General features: G+C 58.5%; 1 protein-coding gene across 1 annotated transcript in view; it reads left to right on the forward strand.

Annotated features, from left to right (window-relative positions):
* LOC140632756 (mineralization regulator ANKH-like) overlaps positions 1 to 22,942 on the forward strand; it is a 36,912-nt gene that overhangs the window by 9,125 nt on the left and 4,845 nt on the right. The window contains exons 5-6 of the mRNA XM_072825069.1: positions 3,056 to 3,151; positions 21,758 to 21,887. Of these exons, the coding sequence (XP_072681170.1) occupies positions 3,056 to 3,151; positions 21,758 to 21,887 (226 nt within the window). The remainder of the gene's footprint in view (positions 1 to 3,055; positions 3,152 to 21,757; positions 21,888 to 22,942) is intronic.

A 22,942-nucleotide genomic window follows, 5' to 3' on the forward strand; every position in this document is an offset into this window, starting at 1 on the left:
TTTCTACAGCAGCGGCTCGGAGCTGCTTCATCTGCCGGGGTCTCCAGCACAGAGGCCGCCTCTCCTCGCGGCCCAGGGCTCTCGTGGGGGATCAGATAAGACGGTATCGGCAGGTGAAGCCGGCAGCTCGGGCAGGGTGGCCCTGCAGGTGACAGAGGGCCTGCCCCCCCCCCCGCCACTGGACCAGCTGCCAGACCCGTGGGGGCGCAGGATGGCCTGGAGGCCCCATAGGCAGGCCCCGCCTCAGCCTGAGCTTCCAGCTCTTCACACCCGTAGCTGCTTGTGGGCTCCGGGGAGGGCAGGGCCTGTGCAGCGGGGCTCAGAAAGGTGTCCTGGCCACCTGCCCCGACCCAGGACGCTCCCGGGCACCTCTGACGGCGGTGACGTGGGGCTGAGGCTCAGGCCTGGGAAGACAGCGGCCACCATGGGTCCACCCCCTCACTGTGCCCCGGCGGACCCGGGCGCACACACACCCCGTCACACGTCCCCATCTGTGACGTCCCTCCACACCCTGCAGCCCCCACGCGGCTCGCCTGTCACTGTCGCCCGCCCCTTCCCCTCCTGTCACTGTCGCCCGCCCCTTCCCCTCCCGTCACTCTCACCTGCCCCTTCCCCTCCCGTCACTCTCACCCTCCCATCTTCCCACACTGGCCTGTGAACGGCGGCTCACTCAGGATTCCCACCCTGCTGCCTAACGTGAGACAGGGCTGCGGCATGCCCTGAGGTCTCTACTGGAAGTCCGTGGCACTTCCCCAGTACACAGAGGAACCCACCACCCGTCCCAAACATCAGCCACATCAGGGATGCACAGCGTCTTCTGAAAACTGCTCCGGCCTTTGGGAGCAAACTGGAGAAGGCATGAGTGGCTTGCAGGACACTTGTCTCCTTGCAGTCCTTGTTTGAGCGAGTTTAATCCAATCTACTGACAGAAATCGCTATTTTGGTTTTAAGGAATGTACGTATAGAAGTGAATCCTAGAAAACCAAAATGATTATAAGTTTTCTTGCTCAACTTCTAGCTCTTGGAGAACCATATTGTACAATAGAACTTGAGCACAGCAGGGACCCAAGTGTTAGGACCTCCTGGCTGGGAAAGTCAAATCTAGAATTTTCCTGGCTCCCTCGAAACAACAGTAGAACACTCTACAGTTTCCCTGGAGCATCCAAGAAAAACTTGGGTTTATGCGGGGTCACAGAGGTTAGGTGCTGTGACAGACCCCTTTAAGGAGCGTACCTCTCGACAGCCACTGGAGCGACTCGGAACCCTCTGGAGCCTCCCTCATTGTTTCCAGGCATTCCAGGGAGCTCCTCCAAGCCGTCCGCGTGAATGCCGTCTATTCACCCAAATCTGAGACACCTCTGTGTGGACTTGCAGAATTTGCTGCATTGACAGTTGCAGTCCTTAGTCTCATTGTGGTTCCAGAATAGGAGAGTTAGCATTTCTTGCATAGCTTCTGGTGGCCGCTGCTGAATGCCGACTGGGAGCGCTGTCGTTGGCACGGAGTCTCCGATGTTCGGTCGCCGTCCCCGCGAGGGTGTGACCCTATGCAGATCGGGCAAACACAAGGGGATGAGGTGCCGGCCCCATGGCCGTACTAGCGTATTCCAGCCACGCCGGGAGAAACCGTTGCGTTGTCAGTGGAAGCCCCCGACGGCACCGCGGCCCCCCACCCGCCAGGCGGGAGTGCTGGGAGGTTGCCTGACTCCTCGGGGTGCCCACACGGGGACTTGCACTTGGCTGGCACCTGCCCCTCTTCCCCTCCTGTCACTGTCCCCTGCCCCTCTTCCCACACTCGCCTGTGAACGTCGGCTGTGGCAGCAAAATCTGTTATTCAGGAAACGGATCTGCTTTAGAGGCTAGAATTAAGGAAACACGGCCTCAGCCTGAGTTTGTGCTGGCGGCATCTTGGGGAAGGGATTTGCGAGGTCGCCACGGCCTCCAAAATGAAGGAGCCGTCAAAAGCTGTTTCCGAGTGGAGCCTGCAGTCGCTCCACTCCGGTGACTTCCGCTCAGATGGACGCCAGCCAGGTGCTCGGGGGCCGCCTCCGGGCCCAGTGGGATCTGTCCGGGGGCAGGGGGCTCTTCGTCCACTGGTTTTCAAGGTGGGGCCAGGCCCTGGTGAGATGGGGTGAGGGGCAGCACAGCAGGTGCTGGGATGGTCTCGGGGCCTCGGGATGTGCAGGAGAACGTTGGCGCTGTCTGCACAATTTGCTTAAAATTGAGTTTAACAGGGCGCCCGGGGGGCTCAACGGCAGAGCACCTGCCTCGGGCCCAGGGCGTGACCCTGGGGTCCCAGGATCGAGTCCCAAGTCGGGCTCCCTGCATGGAGCCTGCTTCTCCCTCTGCCTGGGTCTCTGCCTCTCTCTGTGTCTCTCAGGAATAAATAAATAAAATCTTAAGAAATAAGTGTAACACAGATTGCACCCTCTCCAGTCAAGAAGGATTGTGCTGACTTGTGGAGTGAAAGGGGAGGGCGAGGCGCACAGTCCTTAGTCTCAGAGAGCCAGTGGTCACCTCACAGCCTCCACGTGTGCCCCGCGGGCACGTGCACCCCCACAGGGCCCCAGGGCCCCCCAGGATGGCGGGAGGCGGGCCCCCGGGGCGCTTGGGAGTACGGTCAGCCGGCCCGTGAGGAACGGATGGGCCGTGCCAGCGATGGGCCCTGAAGATGGGGTTTTGAGAATCAGGAGCCCCAACGAGAACAGGTGGAGCAAAAGTGCAGAAATCTGAGAACCCCAGGTGTGCCGGGAAGAGCAGGTCTTGTCTGGGACAGGAGTGGAGGAGTCTGGTCGGGGCCGAGGATGCCACTCAGCTTGTCGCCACTGCGGGAGGCCAGGGCCGCGGGGCCCATTCATGTCCGCGCGCCTCCGGAGCTTCCTCTGGCCCACGGTCACGTCCAGGGACCCGGCAGCTGCCAGAGACGGACAGAGGGACAGCCGTCCGCCCAGCTGCCGGGCGACGTCTGTCCTTCGGGCGCATCACAGGGCACTGAGGATGCTTTCCACACGGCCGCGGGGTCAGCCAAGGGTAACCTCCACCCTCCTCTTTCCCCCAGAACAACCCCAGCAATAAGCTGGTGAGCGCGAGCAGCACGGTGACCGCCGCCCACATCAAGAAGTTCACGTTTGTGTGCATGGCCTTGTCGCTCACGGTAAGGAGACGCCACCCCCCGCCCCCCGCGCGCCCCGTGTTTCTGGAAGGGGAGGGGCCATCCTCAGGGACACGTGTCGTACTCCACACTGCCACGGCCTGTGGGTTCCACGCACAACCTCTTGAGAACATTTTTGTCCCAAAATAGGAACAGTAGCTCCTTAAGACGGTCACTGAGTCGGGGAACGAAGGGTGGACGCCTGCAATTCCAGGGACTTGTCACTCGCCGGGGAAAGGCCGCCTTTGCCTTTCCCTGTAGTAACACGCCTGTCGTCCTAACTGCAGACCCGTTTAAGCGTCAGGGTCGAGTGTAGAAACCCCAGCCCCACCTCAGTGGCCGCAGGGGAGGCCCCTTTCCTGACTGCACTGCGCGGCCCCTGTGTCCTGTCTCCCCGGCACGCGGCATGTGCGGATCCGGCCCCCACTCGTCCCGGCCCTCTGCAACCCCCCGCATCCAGCCGCAGGCCACCGCGCCGCACGCGTCCTCCCCGCCAGCCCCCACGGTGCTCCAGCGTGGGACGTAGGGAACAAGCACATAGGCAGGCGCTCAGGAAGCCAAAGCATGGGGGCATGTGTGCGTAGGGAGAGCACGTACGACACGGCTTGCATGTGCATCTGTGCCCTTGAGCTCTGAAGGCGGAGATGAGCAGGAGGTAAAAGAAATGCGGATTTCTTAAAAGATTGTATTTATGGGGCGCCCGGGGGGCTCTGCGGAGGAGCATCTGCCTTGGGCCCAGGGCGTGACCCCGGGGTCCCGGGATCAAGTCCCACATCGGGTTCCCTGCATGGAGCCTGCTTCTCCCTCTGCCTGGGTCTCTGCCTCTCTCGGGGTCTCATGAATAAATAAATACCATCTTTGAAAAAAGATGGTATTTATTTATCTAGAGCACGTTCAAGCAGGGGAGGGAGAGAGACAGAGAGAGAATCCCAAGCGGACTCCCTGCTGAGCACGGAGTCTGACAGCCCGGGGATCGGATCGGGGATCGGGATCGGGGTCGGGGATCCATCTCGTGACCCAAGGTCGCGCCCTGAGCGGAAATCAACAGGCCGACACCCAGTCCACTGAGCGACCCCGCTGCCCTGAGATGTGGGTCTTTTGAACTCTGTTCAGTCTTCCTGATGGCTGTCGTGGCTCCGCATCTCCTATTAAGTCCTGTAGAAATTCTCCGTTTATAAAGCGCAAGGATGTTGCAGAAATGCCTGGGCTGCGCGGCTCTGGGCATCCAGGGCCCGGCCGAAGGGCTGGGCGCGGAGAGGCGCGGCGGCTCTAGCCCCTCCCTGTCCTCACAAGCGTTTGGCCTGCTGCGCCCAGCCGTGGTCCTTCAAATCAAGCCCCGCACACGTTTTAAACCCTCAGTGGGTGTTTTTCCAAAGCCCACAGAGGGACATTTGATCCGCGGATCCCGCACCTGAACAGACTGTGACAAGGGCAGCTCGAGACGAGTAGCCGTCTGGTCGCGCATCACGACCCCACATCCTCAGCCGCCCCTTCGCCCCAACCTGCCTCCGTCATGGGAGCGGGGACGGGTGTGGGGAACGTGTCTCAGCACCACGTCACCGAGGAGGAATTCCTGATAGCGTGTGTCTGTGTGTGTGTGTGGGTGGACAGGTTACCCCGGGCAACCCCGCTCCCCTCCGTGTGTTATTTCTCTACGGCGTGCAAGTTTTTCCATAGTTCCCTAAAATATTAGGAAAACATTGAGCAACCTTGAAACGGTTTAAAAGAGGATTTTAGGAAAAGCAGAGAAGGTTTCTATTCCAGGAACAGATCTCAGCCTTTGGAGACCATGTGAAGCGATTGCAAGTCCAAAGTTGAGTTGGACCTGACGCCAGGGCCTGCGACTTGGAGCTCAGCCCTTGCTGGAAGCTGGAAGCTCTCGGGTGTCACTGGCTCTGCGGTCCAGGGTCTGCCCAGTGGAGTCGGACGGAGGACAGGGGCGGCCCAGGCGTGAGGCCGCCCCCCGTCGGTGCCCGGGCGCTGACCTGTGCCTGAGACCAGAGCCGCCGCCTTCGTGGGTGTGACGATGCTTGAGAAGAGTGCTCCATGTCCCACGGACAGGCTTTATTTATTTCATTATCCTAATCCCGTCGTCCTTCCTGTAACTGGAAGTATATCAGGGGAGGTTTGCACCAGACAAATGGAGGCACAGTCTTCGTTGGGGAGAGACTGGAGTCGAGGGAGGCAGAACTCTTAATTTCTTTTTTTTTGAAGATTTTATGAATTTATTCCTGGGAGACCCAGAGAGAGGCAGAGACACAGGCAGAGGGAGAAGCAGGTCCCTGCAGGGAGCCCGATGCGGGACTCGATCCCGGGACCCCGGGGTCACGCCCTGGGCTGAAGGCAGATGCTCAGTGCTGAGCCCCCCTGGGGGCCCCAAACCTTTCATTTCTTAGGAAGGGGGAAAGGACTTGGGATCGGTGACTCACCTGAGCACCTGTCATAGAACAAGCCGATGCCAGGGCTTCCAGGCCCACCCTCCAGGCCCATTAGTCCAAACTGTGCTGCTCCCGGCAAGGAGGAAGGGCTGCCCGGCCCTGAGCCCCCGGAGCTGGGCACCCTGCTTGCGACGGCATTTTCCTTAACACTAAAAACGTGGAATTTGAGTTTGCAGCTAGTGAAGTACGTTATCCTCATACACATTATCCTTACGCTTCAGTCAGTTGGTCCAACATCTTGGCTACGGGAAGTATGCTTAAAACACACGGAAAAGGGACTCCTGGGGGCTCAGTGGTGGAGCGTTTGCCTTGGGCCCAGGACGTGACCCCAGGGTCCCGGGATCGAGTCCCACGTCAGGCTCCCTGCATGGAGGCTGCTCCTCCCTCTGCCTGGGTCTCTGCCTCCCTCTCTCTCTGTGTCTCTCATGAGTAAATAAATAAAATATTTAAAAAAAAAAAAAAAACAGGAAAGTAAGCAACATTTTTTTAAAAATAGTTTGTTTATTTGAGAGAGAGCGTGAGAGAACGCCAGCAGGGGGGGGAGACGTGGCCCCGCTGAGCAGGAGACCGACTCGGGGCTCGGCCCAGGACCTGAGACCAGGACCTGAGCTGAAGGCCGACGCTTAGCTGGGAGCCACCCGGGGGCCCGGAAGCAACTTTATTTAAACTGAAGCATAACCGACACACAGCGCGGCATCCGTTTTAGGCGTAGGGTTTGTTCCTGGTTTTTCTTTACTAAATTAAACGTCAGGCCGTCACCCTAAGGCGCACGTTCCTTCCTGTGCCACTGCCCATACGCCGTGTGCACGCGTGGTGCCCCTTGGCGGCTCTGGCGGTCAGGTCCGGGTCTGCGGGGTCGTCCCCTGGACCCAGAAGGTGATGCCGCGCTGCTGTCCAGGCTGCCCCCCGAGTCGGCCGCCGGCCCCGGCACTGGCTGAACCGCAGCCCCCGCCTTACGTCCCGCTCATCCCACTTCCACAGCCTCCAAGGCACCCGTTACTCGGAGTCCAGGTTTGTTTTTGTGGCTTTAAAACTTCTCCGCGTCGGGGGCCCCGGGCAGAGCCACCGAGGCCGCACTCAGGGTGCCTCCCCGCGATGCCGCATCGCCCAGGCCTCGAACACCGTCGGGAGCGCCGCTCCCAGGGCGCCGGCTCTTGTCCTGGGCGGGTGACAGGCCGCACATTCCGCGGTCGCCATGACCCAGGTGACCCAGGAACGAGGACGGCTTCTCGGGGGAGCGGGTGCTGCCAGAAGCGCTGGGCCCCTCCCTCGGGCAGCCGTGTCGCTGGGTCACCGGCCGGCCTGTGGGGCTGCCTGGGCTGTGCCGGGGCCGCTGTGGCCGGGGAGCCTGACGCCTGACACCCCGTTGCTCCCTCGGAAAGACGGCGACGTCAAGTCGGAGGCAACGTCCTCCTGCGTCCGGGCTCTTCCCGCGCTCTCAGCCGGCGCTTTTCCTTCGAGAAAGGCCGCAGATGCCCCTGGGGGCGGGAGGCGGAGAGCGGGCAGCAGCCGTGTCCCGTTTGCACCTCCCGGGCCTCCGAGCAGCGCCCATTGGTGGCCGCCGATGGCGGGGGACACGGGGGCTCGGGGAGCCAGGGAGCAGTCCAGAACGGGGGACCGTCACCCCAGGTGATCCGTCCCCCCGGTGCTGGGGAAGGAGTGGCCACGGCGCTGTTTGCAGTAAAGGGACACCGGGTGGAACAGACAGATGCCGGGGCCCAGCGGTGCAGCGGCTGCCTCGGGCCCAGGGCGGGACCCCAGGGTCCCGGGATCGAGTCCTGCGTCGGGCTCCTCGCAGGGAGCTGCCTCTCCCTCTACCTGGGTCCCAGCCTCTCTGGGTCTGTCATGAATGGATACATAAAATCTTTAAAAACATGCAGTTTAAGATGTGGAAGAAGGGCTTCAGGGCTGGGCTGCACCGGAGAGCGTGCTGCGGTGGCCCCGAGCGGTCCGGACCCGAGCCGTCCCAGCCCCGAGGGGTCTCAGTCCCAGGGGGCAGGGCTGCCAGGCTGAGCTGGGGCTGCCGTCCCAACAAACGGCCAGTCCTGCCCGAACCTCCCGCTGGAGCCCCGGGTGCCCCTACTGTGTGACAGGCCGCAAGGCGGTGCTGATTACCGAGGGCCGCTCCCCCAGCAGACCCCGGGCCGGGGGTGCTGGGCTGGCCGGCAGGAGGTGGGACCAACACCCCTCCTCTCGCAGGAAAGCGCTGCTACGGCCGAGGTGCAGAGCCTCAGCCTCCCGTCAGCCTGACGGTTCACCACGACGCGGGCCTGGATTTGAGCCTCGGAGGCAGACAGAACCACCAGCCAGGGCAGGACGTGTCTTATCAACGGTCCTTCTGATGAGGAAGAAGTGTCCCCAAAAGATGAGGGACCTGCCGCTCTGGGTGCTGGGCCAGGCTGGTGCGGCCAAGGGACCGGCTCGCTCAGTTCACCAAACTGCCGATCTACTCCAAGCATTTGTTTTTTAGACTATTTCTAAAGTTCATAGCGAATCAGATTAAACGGGGAGATCTTAACGTCGATGGATGTTAGTCGACCCATTTCCATTTTGACTCCACTGTAGCACTTCAAGGACATGCGGTATTTCCTTAAGCTCTTTTCTGCTCCGGTTTTGGGGAGCCGGTGCCAAGAGGGCGGCCGCTCTGCTGCGAGGCACTTGGAGAAGGATCCCTGCAAAGCACAGGCTTGGCTGCTCCTGAGGCCTCCCAACCCCCTCCTTGCAAAATGGAAACGGGCATCTGTCCAGACGGGTCTTGGCAGGCAGGGCCAGCAGGGCACTTTTGTGCAGTGAACAACGTCCGCAGTCATACCCGGCGCCCCTTGAACCCGGAGAAAGTCGGGAGGGGAGATGGGGGTGCAGGTCAGAAGGAGGAGGTCGGGGAAGGGACAGAGGTTGGGGGTCAGGGCGGACGGAGCAGAGGCAGCGGTGGGGACCGGGCAGAGGAAGGCTGCGAGGGCCCGCGGACCCCCGCCCGTCCTTCCAGCACCAGTTGCTGTGAGCTCAGGAACGGTCACAAAGACAAGTTTTTAAGAAATCAGTGAATTTGAAAAACTGTTGGTTGCCACATAGGCCATTTGACAGGTTGATTTCTGGTGAACTGGCCTCCTAGAGGACGGAGTGGGAGCCTCAGCAGGCCCTGCACAGTCGGCTCGCCCGCCCCAGGTGCACGTTCTGCCCGCGTGGTGGGACCAGCAACCCCGGGCTTCCCTCCTGTCCCGCCGGTGGGGGCTGCTTGGGGGCGGGGGGGGAGTGTGTGCCTGTGTGTCTGTCCGTGTCCGTGTCCGTGTCCGTGTGTCGCCGTCACCCAGAGCAGCAACAGAAGCTTCCAGCAGGGTGCCAGCGCCCCGCACCGCCTCACAGGACAGCGTCCCCAGGGCATCCGAGCCCAGTGGCTGTGACCACTGAAGCATCAGGTCCTGTAAAATCTTAAAATAGGCTTTTACTGTGGCTCCTCCTGGGCTTCGCTTCTCGACGTCAATGGTGGTGAAGAGGTGAAGAGGGAGAGTGCGACTCGCCCCCAGCCCTGCGTCATCCGTCCCGGCTCTGCTGGCCTGAGCCGTGTCCACCAAGCATGGCGCTACCGAGGTCCCAACCCCCGGCCTCTCCAAAAGGTCTTACTTGGAAGTAGAGTTAGGACGCGGTCCCGGCAGGTGCCTCAGGGCTGGCGGGGCGGGGGCGGGGGCACCAGCCAGTACCACTGTGGCCTGACGGGGCATCGGGGTGCAGGCCGGCGCGGGCCGCGTGTCTGCTGGAAGCCAGGAGGGGCCTGGCGCCTGCACACGGGGCCCCAACCCTCCGGGTGCCTGCCTGCTTCCGGCAGCCCTGCAAACTCACACGGGGCTTCCGAGAGAGTCCTCCTCTAGTCACTTAGGGCCGCATGGGTGGATTCCCCTAATGTAACTATTCCACTTGTTTTCTTTTTTAAGAAATATTTATTTATCTGAGAGAGAGAACACGAGGCGGGGGGAGCAGACCCCACACCGAGCAGGGAGCTCAACGTGGGGCTCAGTCAGGACCCCGAGATGGTGACCTGAGCCGAAGTCAGATGCTCAACCTATGGAGCCCCCCAGGCGCCCATCCTTGTTTAAATTCTCCACTCACTGTTCCCATAAGACCTCTCTATGCTTTTATTTCCAGATTCTCCATGTAAGATTCTGAGTAGAGGGTTTTCTTAGGAATATTTTTCATGGATACAGGACTGTCCCCAGATTTATGTGATTAATTATGTCTTTACTGGCATACGACTTTCGGGGGTTTTTTTGGGGGGGTGTTGACATCACAGCATCCAGCAGAAGCAGCGCTGCTGGATTTAGGTTAATTTGCTTTTTGGCTTTGTTCTGCTTTCCGCTAATTGATTAACCTGGGGCCTCTGGACCAGCCCTTACGGAACCCACCGTCGCGAACTCCGAAGAGCCAAAACACCTTCCCAGTTTTCAGAGAACAAATTCAGTCGCTAGTATTTTATCCAGTTGTGTTTATTTCCCCAAATTGTCTCAGAAGCTTGACACTTCGACTCCTCTCTCCTTAGACCCTATAGACGTTATCTGATTTGGCACAAAATTATGAAAATTACTTCGTTTCCCTCCACCGTGTCAGTACACACCTGTGGTCTACAGAGAGCCCCCGCAGGGAGGACAGCACACCCCTCGCCCCGCCCCGGGGCTGAGCGGGGCCGACTGGCCGCGGATCCTGCACCTGCCAAGTGCTCCCAGCCAGCCCCACATCCCAGGTGCGGTTCCGGGCGCCCCTGAGGCTTTTCTGGCACCACAGCAGGTTTATGGGAATGAGATGACAGTGTGAGCTGTTGCTCCAGCAATGGCACAGTAACCCGGTGGAGATTATTCATAGACTTCCAGAGACGCTGTATTTTAGGACCCTCTGTGGCTCCTTTTATGGTGGTTTCTATTTAGTCTCGGCATAAAGACAGAACCAGCGCGGCCACCTGGCCGTGTGCAGGCCCGAGATGTTGCTCGATCACACACATAGTCTGACCCTCCTGACCACGGCTGGCGATAAGACGTGTGGGCAGAACGAGGCAGAAGGCCGTGCTCCCGGGTTTTCCGACATTAGCCCGTGCGCACACTCCCGGCGTGGGGCTCTGGACCTGAGCCTGCCTCTGGTGGCCCCAAGGTCTTGGTGTCCTGTGCACGTACACTGAGGGATACACAGGGAGTCAGCAAGGCCCGTGGCCAGGGTCTCCGCAGCCTCCAAGAACAGCACATAGACCTACACACATCAGGCAGCGCGGGAAAGAGCCCGTCAGGGACACAAGACCCTAATTGGCAGGTTAAATGGTCGTTTTATGTGCTTAAGGACGCCAGAGACCGTTGGACCCAGGAACAAAACAGAGCAGTGAAGAACCACTCAGGCCACGCAGAGGCATTCACGGCCTCACCTCCCCACTGCCACGCGTCCCCTGTCCCCGAACATGGATGTGGAAAGCGATCCGGAAAGGAAAGTCGCTCTTAGCCAACGATGGACGGCTGTTGCTCAAAACACTCGGTGTTTCCCCTGAAAGGATTTACGACTGCGTTTCCAGCTCTAGCTCCGACCCCGTGACGTACACAGGGGGATCGGGCCACAGGCTGTTCTCCATGTCCTCTCATACGTGCCTTCCGAGCCCAGGGCAGCCCTCAAAGAACTAACTGCCGTACGATGCTGGGAAAGAGCACACGTGGCAGATTCGGGCGCCTGGAGAAGCTGCTCAGCATCAGCCAGGTGCCAGATGGCCCTCAAGGGCCTGCCTTTAATCCTCCGAGAGGCGGCTCTTAACCCATGCGGCCTGAGGAGCAAACTGGCCCTCACCAAACAAAATAAGACATTTCCAGAAAACCATGGCGCACTGGCCAGAGCCAGCCGTGCTCGGAGGCAGGGCTGCAGGCCGCACCGATGGCCCCGGGGCCCCGGGAGAGGGGCTTACCTCAAGCTTGAGCTCGGAGCCACAGAATGTGGGGTTTATGGATGTGACCCTGAGGTCCCGGGGCCTGGAGTCCCATCCTGGCTCCTCTGTGCCCCGACTGGGTGGCTCTGGGAAGGTCGTCCTGAACTAAGCCTCAGCGTCCCTGGCTGCCAGACGGGCATGATGGAAATACCCACCTTATAGGACCTTTCGAAGAGGTTTTTATCTTTTTATCTTCTTATTTATGAGAGACAGAGGCAGAGGGAGAAGCAGGCTCCCCAAGTTCCCCGGGATTGTGACCTGAGCCAAAGGCAGACGCTCAACTGACTGAGCCATCCAGGTGCCCCCTGCCCTTTTTAAGATTCTTAAAGATTTATTGAAGGCCTTTCGAAAGTAAAGCAGCTTAGCACGTTGGCAGGCGTGCTGTCGGCCGAGAACGGTGGCTCTCGTAGCAGGAAGCCCCAGACACGGGGGCTTCCGGGCGGAGGTAGATGCCCGTGCACGTAAGCCAATGCTTCTTGGTGCCTTGGATGCCAATGGACATACGTGTGAATTTTTCTGATTTTATAAAATCTGTCCTTCCAAATTCCTATGGGATTTTTTGGAGCTGTTTTGAAAAAAATCAGCATCGTGATAGATTTATCCGTACCTTGCATGGGGGACATGACGTGTACCCAAGGCTATAACGCGAGCACCGGTTTTCCCCCTGAGGCCTGGGAATGCCTTGCGATGCCCGTTGCTGCTTCCTGTCCGCAACCTCGGCGCCCGCGGCAGACGCGGCTCACCCCAGCCCCGCCGTCTCGCTAACTCAGAATGTCCTTGGCCGCATCAGCAGTGAGCGCAGAAGGAGAATCATGTCGTCAGGCTTCCGGCCCAGGAGTGCAGTACATCTGGAGACTCCAACCAAATATTAGAAATGATAGTACAGAAAGACTTTAAGCCACACACGTGTGCACCGCAGACATTCCCTGGAGCCTGAGCTTTAGAGGAAGCTCGAAGCTGGTGCTGATGGGCACGGCCACCAGGGGAAGAGCACGCGTACTGATTCAGGCTCTCCCACCACGGAGGCCTGCGCCCTGCTGCGTGCCAGGCACGAGGCTGCCATGGTGCATGGACACCCCGAGCCGCTCTGCTTGGAGTTTGTCATCCCCTGGAGCAGACAGGCAGGACACGGACACTGGTGTCTGGCAGTGTGGGAGGTCCATGGCCACCCGTGGTCGGGGCTCCAAGGCCATGGAAGTGTTGTCTCCGACAGTCCTGGAGGCCTGGGGCGGGAAGCCTGGCGACAGGGCTGCGACAGGGGCGTTGGCAGGGCGTGCTGCCCCCTGCGGCTTCCGAGAAGGTGCCCGTCCAAGCAACGTGCAGCTCCCGGCGGCCGCAGTGGTCGCTGGCCCTGGCTCTGCACATCCCGCCTCCTCCCTGCACCCACGTGGGATCGCCCCTGCCCTGGAGCTCACGTCACAGGGGCCCTTGGATAGTCATTAGGGCCCACCGACACCCCAGATGATCTCATCTCGAGACCCTTAATCTAATCACACCTACTGCTCTATTAAGTAATAAATACGTGTCCTGGGGATTTGGGAGTCCGTATGTCTGGGCGGGCCTCGTGCCACCTGCTGCAGGGACCCCAGGTGCTTTGGAGGAAGAGGTGAGGGGCGGCCGGGGAAGCCCCTGAGGGAACCACCTGCGCACAAGCAGGCGTCTTCTGCTCCCCTCTTCTGGTTACGTGGGGCAGCGTCTCTTGAGAGCTTCCCAGCCCCCTTTCAGAAGCTCTAGCGCTCTTCCATCGTAGCTCTTTTCCACAAAATTTGAAATCGTTGTTTTTTTTTTTTTTTTAATTTCCCTGGTCACTGGTCACTTGCTCCCACGCGAGCCGCCTCCTCCTTGCGGGTCCGAGTCCCATGCAGCGGTCTGTGCTCCGTCCCGGGCCCCAGCCTCCTGAGATAAGCCTCGTGCACGGGCATTACCATGCAGTCCGCCAGAGACGGGATTCAGACACTCTAGAAGTCGGGCGTGGGGCTGCAGCAGCGGACACCCCTGCCAGCTGTGCCGCCCGGAGTCCGGGGGCAATAGGTGCCGTCAAGGGGTGGAGACATCTGGCGTTGGCAGCGCGTGACTCCTAAAGCTGCAGGGCCTGGGCCCCAAGGCACCCTGCAGTGGGGAAGGAAAGCCAGAGGCTGCAGCATCGGAGGGGAGCGGTCAGGTGATTTCTCGTGACACACGGAGATAATCCTGAAATGCTTTTTGCGCTGTTCACAGTAGATAAGGCCCCGGGAAGCCCAAATCCCAAGGACAAGGACCCGGAACTCCGCCTCGCTGTCTCCCCAGCCGCCGTCCCGACCTTGGGAAGACAGGTGGCCCAGGCCGTCGGTGTCTGTGGTGTCCCAAAGCCCGGCAGCTCCCCGGTTCCGGCCGCCTGTGCTCGGGGTGTGAGGTGTTGCTGCAGAACAGCAGCATCGCAGGGAAGGAGACCGGCCTCCCCCAAAGCTGCGACACGCAGTGCTGCTTGCAGCTTCGGGGCCCCCCTCAGGAGCCTGTTGGCATCCGGGGTTCAGGATGAACCACTTCCGTCGACGCAGAGGGCCTCAGGTGCCCAGCCGCCCCACTTGTCCCCACCTGCCGCTCCCCGGAGCAGCACGCAGAGCGTCAGCCGACGCGTCCAGAATCCCTCCTCCGTCCGGAGGCCCTCAGCTGTGCTAGAAAGCTGCGGGATCCCAGTAGGACAACAGGAAAGCCACTGTCCCAGAAGACCACGTCCAGTCGGCCCCGTCTTTGGAGCTGGAAGTTAGGGACATGGGATGACCCAGCCTCACCCTGCTGCGGCTCCCGCCCCCGGGCTGTCACCCGGCCATCGGGGCAGCGGACACTACGGGCCTTATTCCGGGCCCGGTACCATGCGGACCCGGGGCTCCCGCAGGAAGGGCCTGTGAGAGGCTTTGTTCTGCTCGGCACCCGCCCCCGCGCCCAGACTGCCCGCTCATTGTTCGCGGCCTCCGGGAGCAGAAAATGACCCCCTTGTGCACGGAGAGGACAAAAAGGACCAAAGGTGAATAAACTCCATTGGAAACCGAGTCGCTTGGCGCGACCCGGACCCACGGCTGCAGGAGCGGCGCTTCCCCGGGGCTCCCTTCCCCGCTCGGGCACGGTGGCCGTTCTCCGAGGAGGACCCCCCGCGTCCTCACAGCTCCTGGGGGACAAAGACCCATGAGGCTGCTCAGTCCCCGAGAGCCCAGCCTGAGCGCGCTGATAAAATGATGATATCGGAAGATCTTTTATTCACAGTAAAACGCACTTAACATAACACTTAGCGCCCTAACCGCTGTTCAAGTTCAACATTTTAAAGATCCTCGAGTGTGCAACCGCCTTTCAAGTTAGAAACCTTAGGATGTCGCTGCCCCTGCTGTGCCCGGTGCCCGGTGCCCACTGATCGCTTGCAGGGCCCCAGTCCTCGCCCCACGCTTCTCCGCCTGCACCGTCTCCCCAGACCCTGCCCTTTCACTGTGACCTCAGGGAAACCTTAGGCTAAACCGAGGCTCAGCGGGGAGCTCCTAAACGCTTTTTAAAATTATATATACATATATTTTATTGGTGTCCAACTTGCCAACATACAGAATAACACCCAGTGCTCCTCCCGTCAAGTGCCCCCCTCAGTGCCCGTCACCCAGTCACCCCCACCCCCTGCCCTCCTCCCCTTCCACCACCCCTAGTTCATTTCCCAGAGTTAGGAGTCTTCATGTTCTGTCTCCCTTTCTGATATTTCTCATCCATTGGGACAGACGGACGGACGAGGGAAACCTTCGGGGCAGGGAGCCGCCTCTGTGGGCTGGGTGCACAGCGCCCCCTGCTGCTGGAGCGCGATGCTGCCGCCTTCTGCAGAGTCCAGACGTTGCCCCAAGAGGCACGGGGTGCTCAGTGGGGGTACAGGGCCCTGGGTGCTCCTGTGGGCATACTAGGCCCTGGGTGCTGCTGTCGGCTTACTGGGTCCTGGGTGCTCAGTGGGTGTACTGGGCCTGGGTGCTGCTATGGGTGTACTGGGCCTGGGTGCTCTGGTGGATGTACTGGGGCCACTGAAAATCTCAGGCAAGATAGGCCTGTGCCACCTGGCAGGGTCCGGCTTTTCTGCTAGCACCCCTCCACCCCCAAACAAGTCTAATCAGCGTGCCTGCAGAATGGACCGACGCGGGCTGCAGCTTCCCAGGACAGCCAAGCACACGGCCCAGAGCCAAGCTCCTTACCACCCCTTCGTACACAGTATTATTGAGGGTCAACCCAGTGGAGAATTAAGGCCACTTAAAAGGATATTGTACCCTTCTAAGTAAAATCTCCACATCAGAAGAAAGCCCAGGGCTGGCAGTTTAACTAAAAACACCTGCATGCATCTTACGTTTTGTACTGGCAGAGATAAGAACCTCTGACTTCCTGCTAATCCTGAGTGTTGGGGTAATGAAGACAGCTTTGGGAGCTCCTCAAAAGCATGGTCAACAGTCTCTGGAAATGAAGTCAAACGCAGACGTCCTGGCAGTGTTTCTTTGTGGAACTGGCTCCTCTTGGGACGCGCGGACCTGGCTGCCCCACTGTGGCTGGGTTCGCATGTTCTCTGAGTTCAGATGCTGATAGAAACAGCTGGCTTCTTCAAATCCCGTTCCCAGGCCCTCGTCCCAGGGGTGGGGACTGACGCCGCGGGTGACGAAGGGAGGCTGGGAGAGAACGCCCCTGCTGTGGGCCTAGTCCATGGACTCAGACACTAACATCTTAGACCTAGGAGATGTTTCTGGAAGGCTCGGGGCTTCCGTCATCCTTCGCACGTGCCGTAATCCTGCTCGAGGATTCTAATGTGCAGCAGGGCTTTGTCATAGCTTAGGTCTTCGTTACACAGATTTGGAAACGAAGGATAAATGCTGCCCCCGACAGAGCGGCTACGTCCGCGTGAAGCCTGCTTACCAGGCCGATGCCTGTAAGGAACCAGAGGGTCGTCAGAAACCATGACCGTGGCATCTGTACCGCCTGGGACCTTCACGTTCTGCTTGTGATGAAAGGCCGGTGGCCTCGCGGGGTGGTCAGCTGTAGAGAGCCTGATACCAAAAGCCGGTGATCGTGAAGGGAGGTTTGTCCAGAGGCGTCTGTGCTCCGCTAGAGATGAAAGAATCTTGAAACACAAGTATTTCCAAGTTCAGAATAGGAATTTCAGAGTCCATGGGAAGAAGGATCACAGACCGTCAAATAAAAGAGGATGGGGTTGTGGGGAGTGTCTCCGGGGGGGAGGAAGCCGACGCGGGTGACGTGCGCTCGTCCCATCTTGTCAAGAGTCCATGCTGATGCTGCCAGCGTGACTTAACGGTCGGCCTGCGTTCCCCACTGTGGGCACGCGTTCCCCCTTTCCTGACTCTAGGAGGAGGTTGCTGTCGTTCCACCTCCCTGGGTCCTTACCCAATATGTAAACCCTCTGGCATGCTACGCGGGCAATTGTCCCTATTTATATCAGTGTGGACTCGTGGGTAGCTCCTTCTGTACTCCGGGCCGTAACTCAATGCTGTATTATTCTGTGCTCAGACTCTTCCAGCCTCAGCTATTGGGAGCCTTGTGCTGAGCTCCTGTGTCCCCTGACACAGTCTCCAAGCCGATCACCTAGTTTATGTCCTGCCCTGGTCTTAGGATAAGCCGCTTCTCTAAGAAGCCCTGCCTGGTTCCTTTTATTAGAGAATAAACAGGAAAACCCATATCTGGGCATCGAATGGGTTGTTCCATTTTGCTGGCTGCTTCCTAATGAGATAATGTCGACAGCAAGCTCTGCAGGGGAAAAGTAAATAAATAAAAAAAAAACACCCAACCCCTGCTCCAAGGAGAAGAAATAGTGTTCACTGTCAGTTTATTAGGTTTGTGTTCTGGTTGGAAAAGTCAATGTCATTAGGCTCTGCAAATATTTGAGGAACACGGCACGTCGTGGTCAGCTGGGAGGGCACGTATCTGAGGGAAGCCTCCTCCGGGCGACCCATCGGAATGACACTTTTCCTGAGATGTTCTTTGTTAGGTTAATTTCTGAAGCTTCTTGTTTTCTGAAACAGGCTGGTCAAATGTGATCTGATGATTATTTTTTAGGGGAAGTTGACCAGCAGACAGATAATGAGCTGCTCAGCAACACCACACCTACTTCCAGGTTGCACATCTTCCCTGCTGGGCAACGTAGGAAATAGCCAGTTTTTGAGGAACTTGCTGGAAGACAAGGGGCATTTTCACACTGGAAGCATGGCCAAGACAAAGGGCATACTTAGAAATTTGGGGAGAAAAGAAAGGGAGCCTGGAGATAGGTCGTGTTCCTTCCCTTTGAATGGTTACTTGGGACTGCTGACACCCAGCCCAGACTGGCGGCCTTCAGCTACCTCGCTCTGGAAGACCCAGTCTAGACTCTAGGTGTGCGTGTGTGTGTGATTGAAAGCTCCGAAGAGGCACCTCGGTGCATGCAGCCTTGGCAGGGACGTTTAAGGTGCGCGTGGCACAGACGGAGAGCCGAGGCTCAGTGGGTCCCAGTGAAATACTGTGGAACTTTAGGAATGGAATATCAAGCCACCCTCCTGGGGGCCCTGTGAGAGACCCGCCAAATCACAGCGTCTTGTTTGCAGGGGACCAGGACGGTGGCCACCCATCCAGGTTAATATCCGTGTAAACGTCTCGCGTGACGTGGGCGTGCTCACTGCTGCTGCGTCCTCAGATTGGACTCCCCCCTTCAAAGGTTTACGGAGAGTCTCGTCCAAGGCGGTAAAAAGCTTCCAGGTGAACATTATCCACGTGGAGAAGCGAGAGGGAGGAGTTGCCTGGCCTGGCCACGATGCTTGCTTGCACCGTCCTGTCTCATGCACAGTTACACCCTCCTTTGTCCTTGGCCTGTTGAAACTTCAAGGCTACTTTACAGCGACTTCCAGATCTCAGGGATCGCAGCGTGCGGCGTGATCTCGCCTTCAGATAACTGCTGGCTATAGAATAAAGACGGCGTACCAGGGCGTCTCCGGGTTTTAGGAGAACATGCCCTGGGTATGTCCCACCAGCCAGGAAAACCCAGGATGGCGTGCCCCCCACAGGTCCTAGGACACAGAGCAGGTCCAGACTTGGGGCGATGCTCGCTTATCTTCATCTTTACAGCTTTACTGCGATGGAAAATATTTAGGAGGAGAGATGATCCATCTGTTCATCAGGGAAGTGCATGGTGTCCCTCCCAGTCTCACGCTCACTGTCCTCCTGAAGTTATAATTACGTGGAGTTGCCGCCCTGCCCCGACCCTCCCCGAGCCGTGGGCGGGAACCTCCCCATTTCAGGCTGGCAGCTCCGCAATGGGAAAGATGACGGGGCCGCGTGTCCAGGCCGCTGGGTGATAAAGCTCTGCACTCTGGGTTGCTAGATCTAAGGAAGCATTTTCCCTTCACGTCAAAAATGGGGTGTGAGTGCTGGCATCAGGCAGGAGGGTTAAATGATTGTACATCTGTCATTTCTGAAAAGCAACGGAATATTCTTTCCAGATGCTGAAGAATGCATGATAGAATAAAAGCTCCACTACCTTTATAAGGGGGAACGTATTTATAATAGATCTTCCGAGATAGCTGAGAAAATATTTCAGCGCAACATAGTTAATGGGACCAGCCTAATTCCATGAAACTTAATTTACCCAAAGCCTAAAGGATGTTCTATTCTAAAATTTCAGCGTTCTGTTTTTACATGATTGTGATTCATACTGTAACATATTCACTTTCATTTTAAAGAAGAATCACTTGTACCTTAAGAAAAGGAGAGAAAGGAGCCCCTGGGGGGCTCAGTCGGTGAAGCGTCTGCCTTCAGCTCAGGTCATGATCCCGGGGTCCTGGGGGTCCTGGGATCAGCCCCGCGTCAGGCTTCCTGCGCAGCGGGACTGTGCTTCTCCCTCTCTCTTTCCCTCTGCCCCTCCCCACTGCTCCTTGTCACTCTGAAATAACTAATAAAGAAAGGAAGGAAAGAAAGAAAGATATTTGATGGAATTGGCAGGTGTTGAGCATTCTCTTCCAAAGTTGTATTACATTTTTTAATTCGGAGTTTGTTGAGCAGCTACACACGCACAAAGCTAAGGATTGTGGCCAACAGCCCTTCCCCTAGTCTGTGCGCCCCCCGCTCCCGAACTCCCAGACCCCCCGCCCCCCGCAGCTCTCTCCATGGATTCCAACTAGGGCAACCTCTGACGGCTGAGCTCTGATTCCCTTCTTTTCTTTTCTCTCTCTTTTTTTTTTAAAGATTATATTTATTCATTCATGAGACACAGAGAGAGGCAGAGACACAGGCAGAGGGAGAAGCAGGCTCCCTGCAGGGAGCCCCATGCAGGACTTGATCCCGAAACCCCAGGTCACGACCTGAGCCCCCCAAGCTCTTTTCTTGAAAAAATTATAGACCTTCCTGGACTTCATCTTTGTCCTGCTTATAATTTTTCTTAGCTTTCGTGTACTTGCCCTTCATTGAAGAAATGCCGGCAGCACCAGTGCAAACCCGCCAACCCAGGGGCCTTCCCGGCGCTTGTGGGACCTGCGCTGACCCCACCCAGGGACCCTTCCCCTCAGGACTTTTCCTTGAGATCCATCCTGTATCTTTTTTTTTGTCTGTGACTCCCTTGCTCTGGCAGAGGTAGCGCGGAGGCTTCTTGAAAGGTGTGTGTAGGCAGGAAATCCTCTGAGGCCTTGAGCGTCTGAAGACGTCCTCCTTCCAACACGTGAGATGGACGGTTTGCCCTGGCCCTAGGATGGGCGTCTCTGCTCCTGACCTGCTCCGAGTCTCTGCCCGCAGCAGGGAGCTCCCAGGCCCGGCTCTCTGCCCCCAGCCCCGTGGGCGCCCGCTCAGCGGTCCTCCTTCCTCCGCTCCGCTCCGTCCACCTGAGGGAGCCCAGGGTGGTCTTAAGGCCGCACCATTCAGCTCTCAGGTTTTCACCGTTCTCTCTTTCTGGAACTCGCATTATTCGAATGTGGGGCCTCTAGATCGCTCTTTTATTTTTTAAGCCCATTCTCATGTGCTTCCCGTGTCGCTGTCCTGCTCTGTCATTGTCGTAGATTTCTTCAACTTTATCTTGCTGTCATTTTGTGCATTTTTAATTTCTGATTTAATCTTTTAATTTTCAGAAGTGCTTTCTTATTCTTTGAATGCCTTTTTAAAATAACATTTCCATTTGGTCCTTGTTTCCTGGATGCAGGATCTTCTATCGCTCTGAGAGCGTCAGTGGGCCCCACCCCCCACCCCGTGTGCGCACGCCGGTCCGTCTCCACTTCTCCGCTTTGTCTCTGTTTCCTCCCAGTTTTTCCCCTTTGTTTTAGCCTCTTCAGCTTAGAGGCCTTCCTCAAAGGCTGACCTGCTCGTCCTCATCTTAATGGGCGGGCATCAGGAGCCGACTGGTGGTGGCTGGTCAGGCGCAGGGGTTGGTGCTCACCAGGAGCCTCCGGCCTGGGAACCCCAGGAGCCGCACAGAGGAAGACGACAGGGCCTTCCCTCCTCCCTGCCCTCCTCCCTTCCCTGCATGCCCGGCTTCTGGTGCCCTCGCCGCCCCTCTTACGTTGTCCAGAGGTGAAGTTCCAGGGCCGCCCGTCCAGGAGCCACGGTCAGCAGCTGCGCACAGGTTGCTTGCTGTCTGCACTTCCCACCAGCCTGCTGTCGGCCCTGCCCTCGCCCCACGTCCAGAAGGGCCCGTGGCCACACTTCCTGACGGCGGGGGGGGGGGGGGGGGGGGGGGGGAGGGAAGGGCTGGAGCAGCTCGCTGCCCGCCGCCACCCGTCAGGTAAACACGATCTGCTGCGTCAGCTGCTCCTTGCCCATCTGCTGCCCGGCAGTGCGCAGCGCATGGCACTTCCCTTGCTCCCGTAACTAGGCCTCGACAAGCCCCGAACCGCCGCTAATTTCAGCATCACTGTTGCCGGTTCCCCGAGGGGCGCATGTGCAGCGGGCCCCTCCGCCTGCCCATCACTGTAGGTGCTTCCGGGCCACTGCTCACTCTTTGGTTCAAGCCGTAAAACTCCCAGGATGGAGCGCGGTCGCCTGCACCCACAGCTGCTCACGGCCCATAGGGCCCTCTGTGAGAGCTCACTGGGCCCCGCCAGCCCACGGCCCGCTCGTGCGTCCCCCTCTGCAGGAGGGTCCCCAGCGCGGGCCCGGAGGCGAGGACGGAGCAGGACGGGGCCACTGTGAGGACTGGTGGGCAGGCTCACCTCCTCCCTGGCCCCCCGGGGGCGTCTCCAGACACCTGCCTGGCGTCCTGACTGTCCCTTCTGCCCCCAGCTCTGCTTCGTGATGTTCTGGACTCCCGACGTTTCCGAGAAAATCCTAATAGACATCATTGGAGTGGACTTCGCATTTGCAGAACTGTGTGTGGTTCCCCTGCGCATCTTCTCCTTCTTCCCGGTTCCAGGTAAAGACAGAGAAGGGAAGAGAAGGTCTTGCCACCCTCAGGCCCGACTCGGTCTTCTGTCTTTAGAACGGTTTGCGATCATGTCCCCCCAGAACCATAAAATCTCACGGTGGATTGAAGAGGTGCCCCCATTACCCAGTGGGTGGCGAGTTCCAGAAGCAAATGGGACAGCAGCCACGCTATGTCTTCAAGGACTGAGGCTGCAGACACGGGAGAAAGGAAGCACACCCGGGGGGACAACGTGAGGGGTTCTGGGGGCCACAGGGCTGCCCGTGCCCTGGTGGTGTCCAGGCCACACACAGCAGGGCAGGGCTTAAGATTCTTCGAGCTCTATGCTCCAAAGTCGGCTTTATGATACGGTATTTAAAAAATACCATAAAAAATAGAAGGTAGGCAGGCTGGTAAACCCTGCAGATGTACAAAAGCAGCTGGAGTGAAGACTCCGGGGGCAGGGCCGAGGCCAGGCGGCCAATGGCCAGAGAGGAAAACCTCTGTAGCCAAAAAGAAGCCCGTCTGAAAATTCCCAACCTGATCGGGTAGGCGGAGGCTTACCGGTGCTTTATTAACGGGAAGCGCAGGCTGCGGGACGGGGGTCAACAGGAGCTGCCTTTCCTGCAACAGGTGCATCACACGCGTTTGTACACCTGTGTGTGATGCTCAGGTAAGCGCGTGTCACTCCCGCTGTTCCTGGAAGTAACTCGCCCAACTGGCAGCCGTGGCTGCCTCTGGAAGCGGGACGAGGGCCTGGGCGGGGACTGTATTCCCTTCCTCACCTTTTAAATTCTGTACCAAGTGGGTTTCGTTACTTATTCAGAAATTTACTGCCTGGGGCGCCTGGCTGGCTCGGACGGAAGGGCATGCCACGCTTGATCTCGGGGTTGTGAGTTCGAGTCCCATGGTGGGTGTAGAGATTACTTGAAAATAGAATCTTTCTATTGCCCAAATAATCCACTAAATCATTCCACCGGGAAAGCAGGATTGACAAAGCCCAAGTTGAGAAGTAGCCTTGGAGGAGGCCCGGACCTGTGGTGCCATCCTTGAGCACCAGCCCTGCT

The sequence above is a fragment of the Canis lupus genome, chromosome 4 (assembly GCF_048164855.1).
Source record: "Canis lupus baileyi chromosome 4, mCanLup2.hap1, whole genome shotgun sequence".
In the NCBI taxonomy this organism is placed as follows: Eukaryota; Metazoa; Chordata; class Mammalia; order Carnivora; family Canidae; genus Canis; species Canis lupus.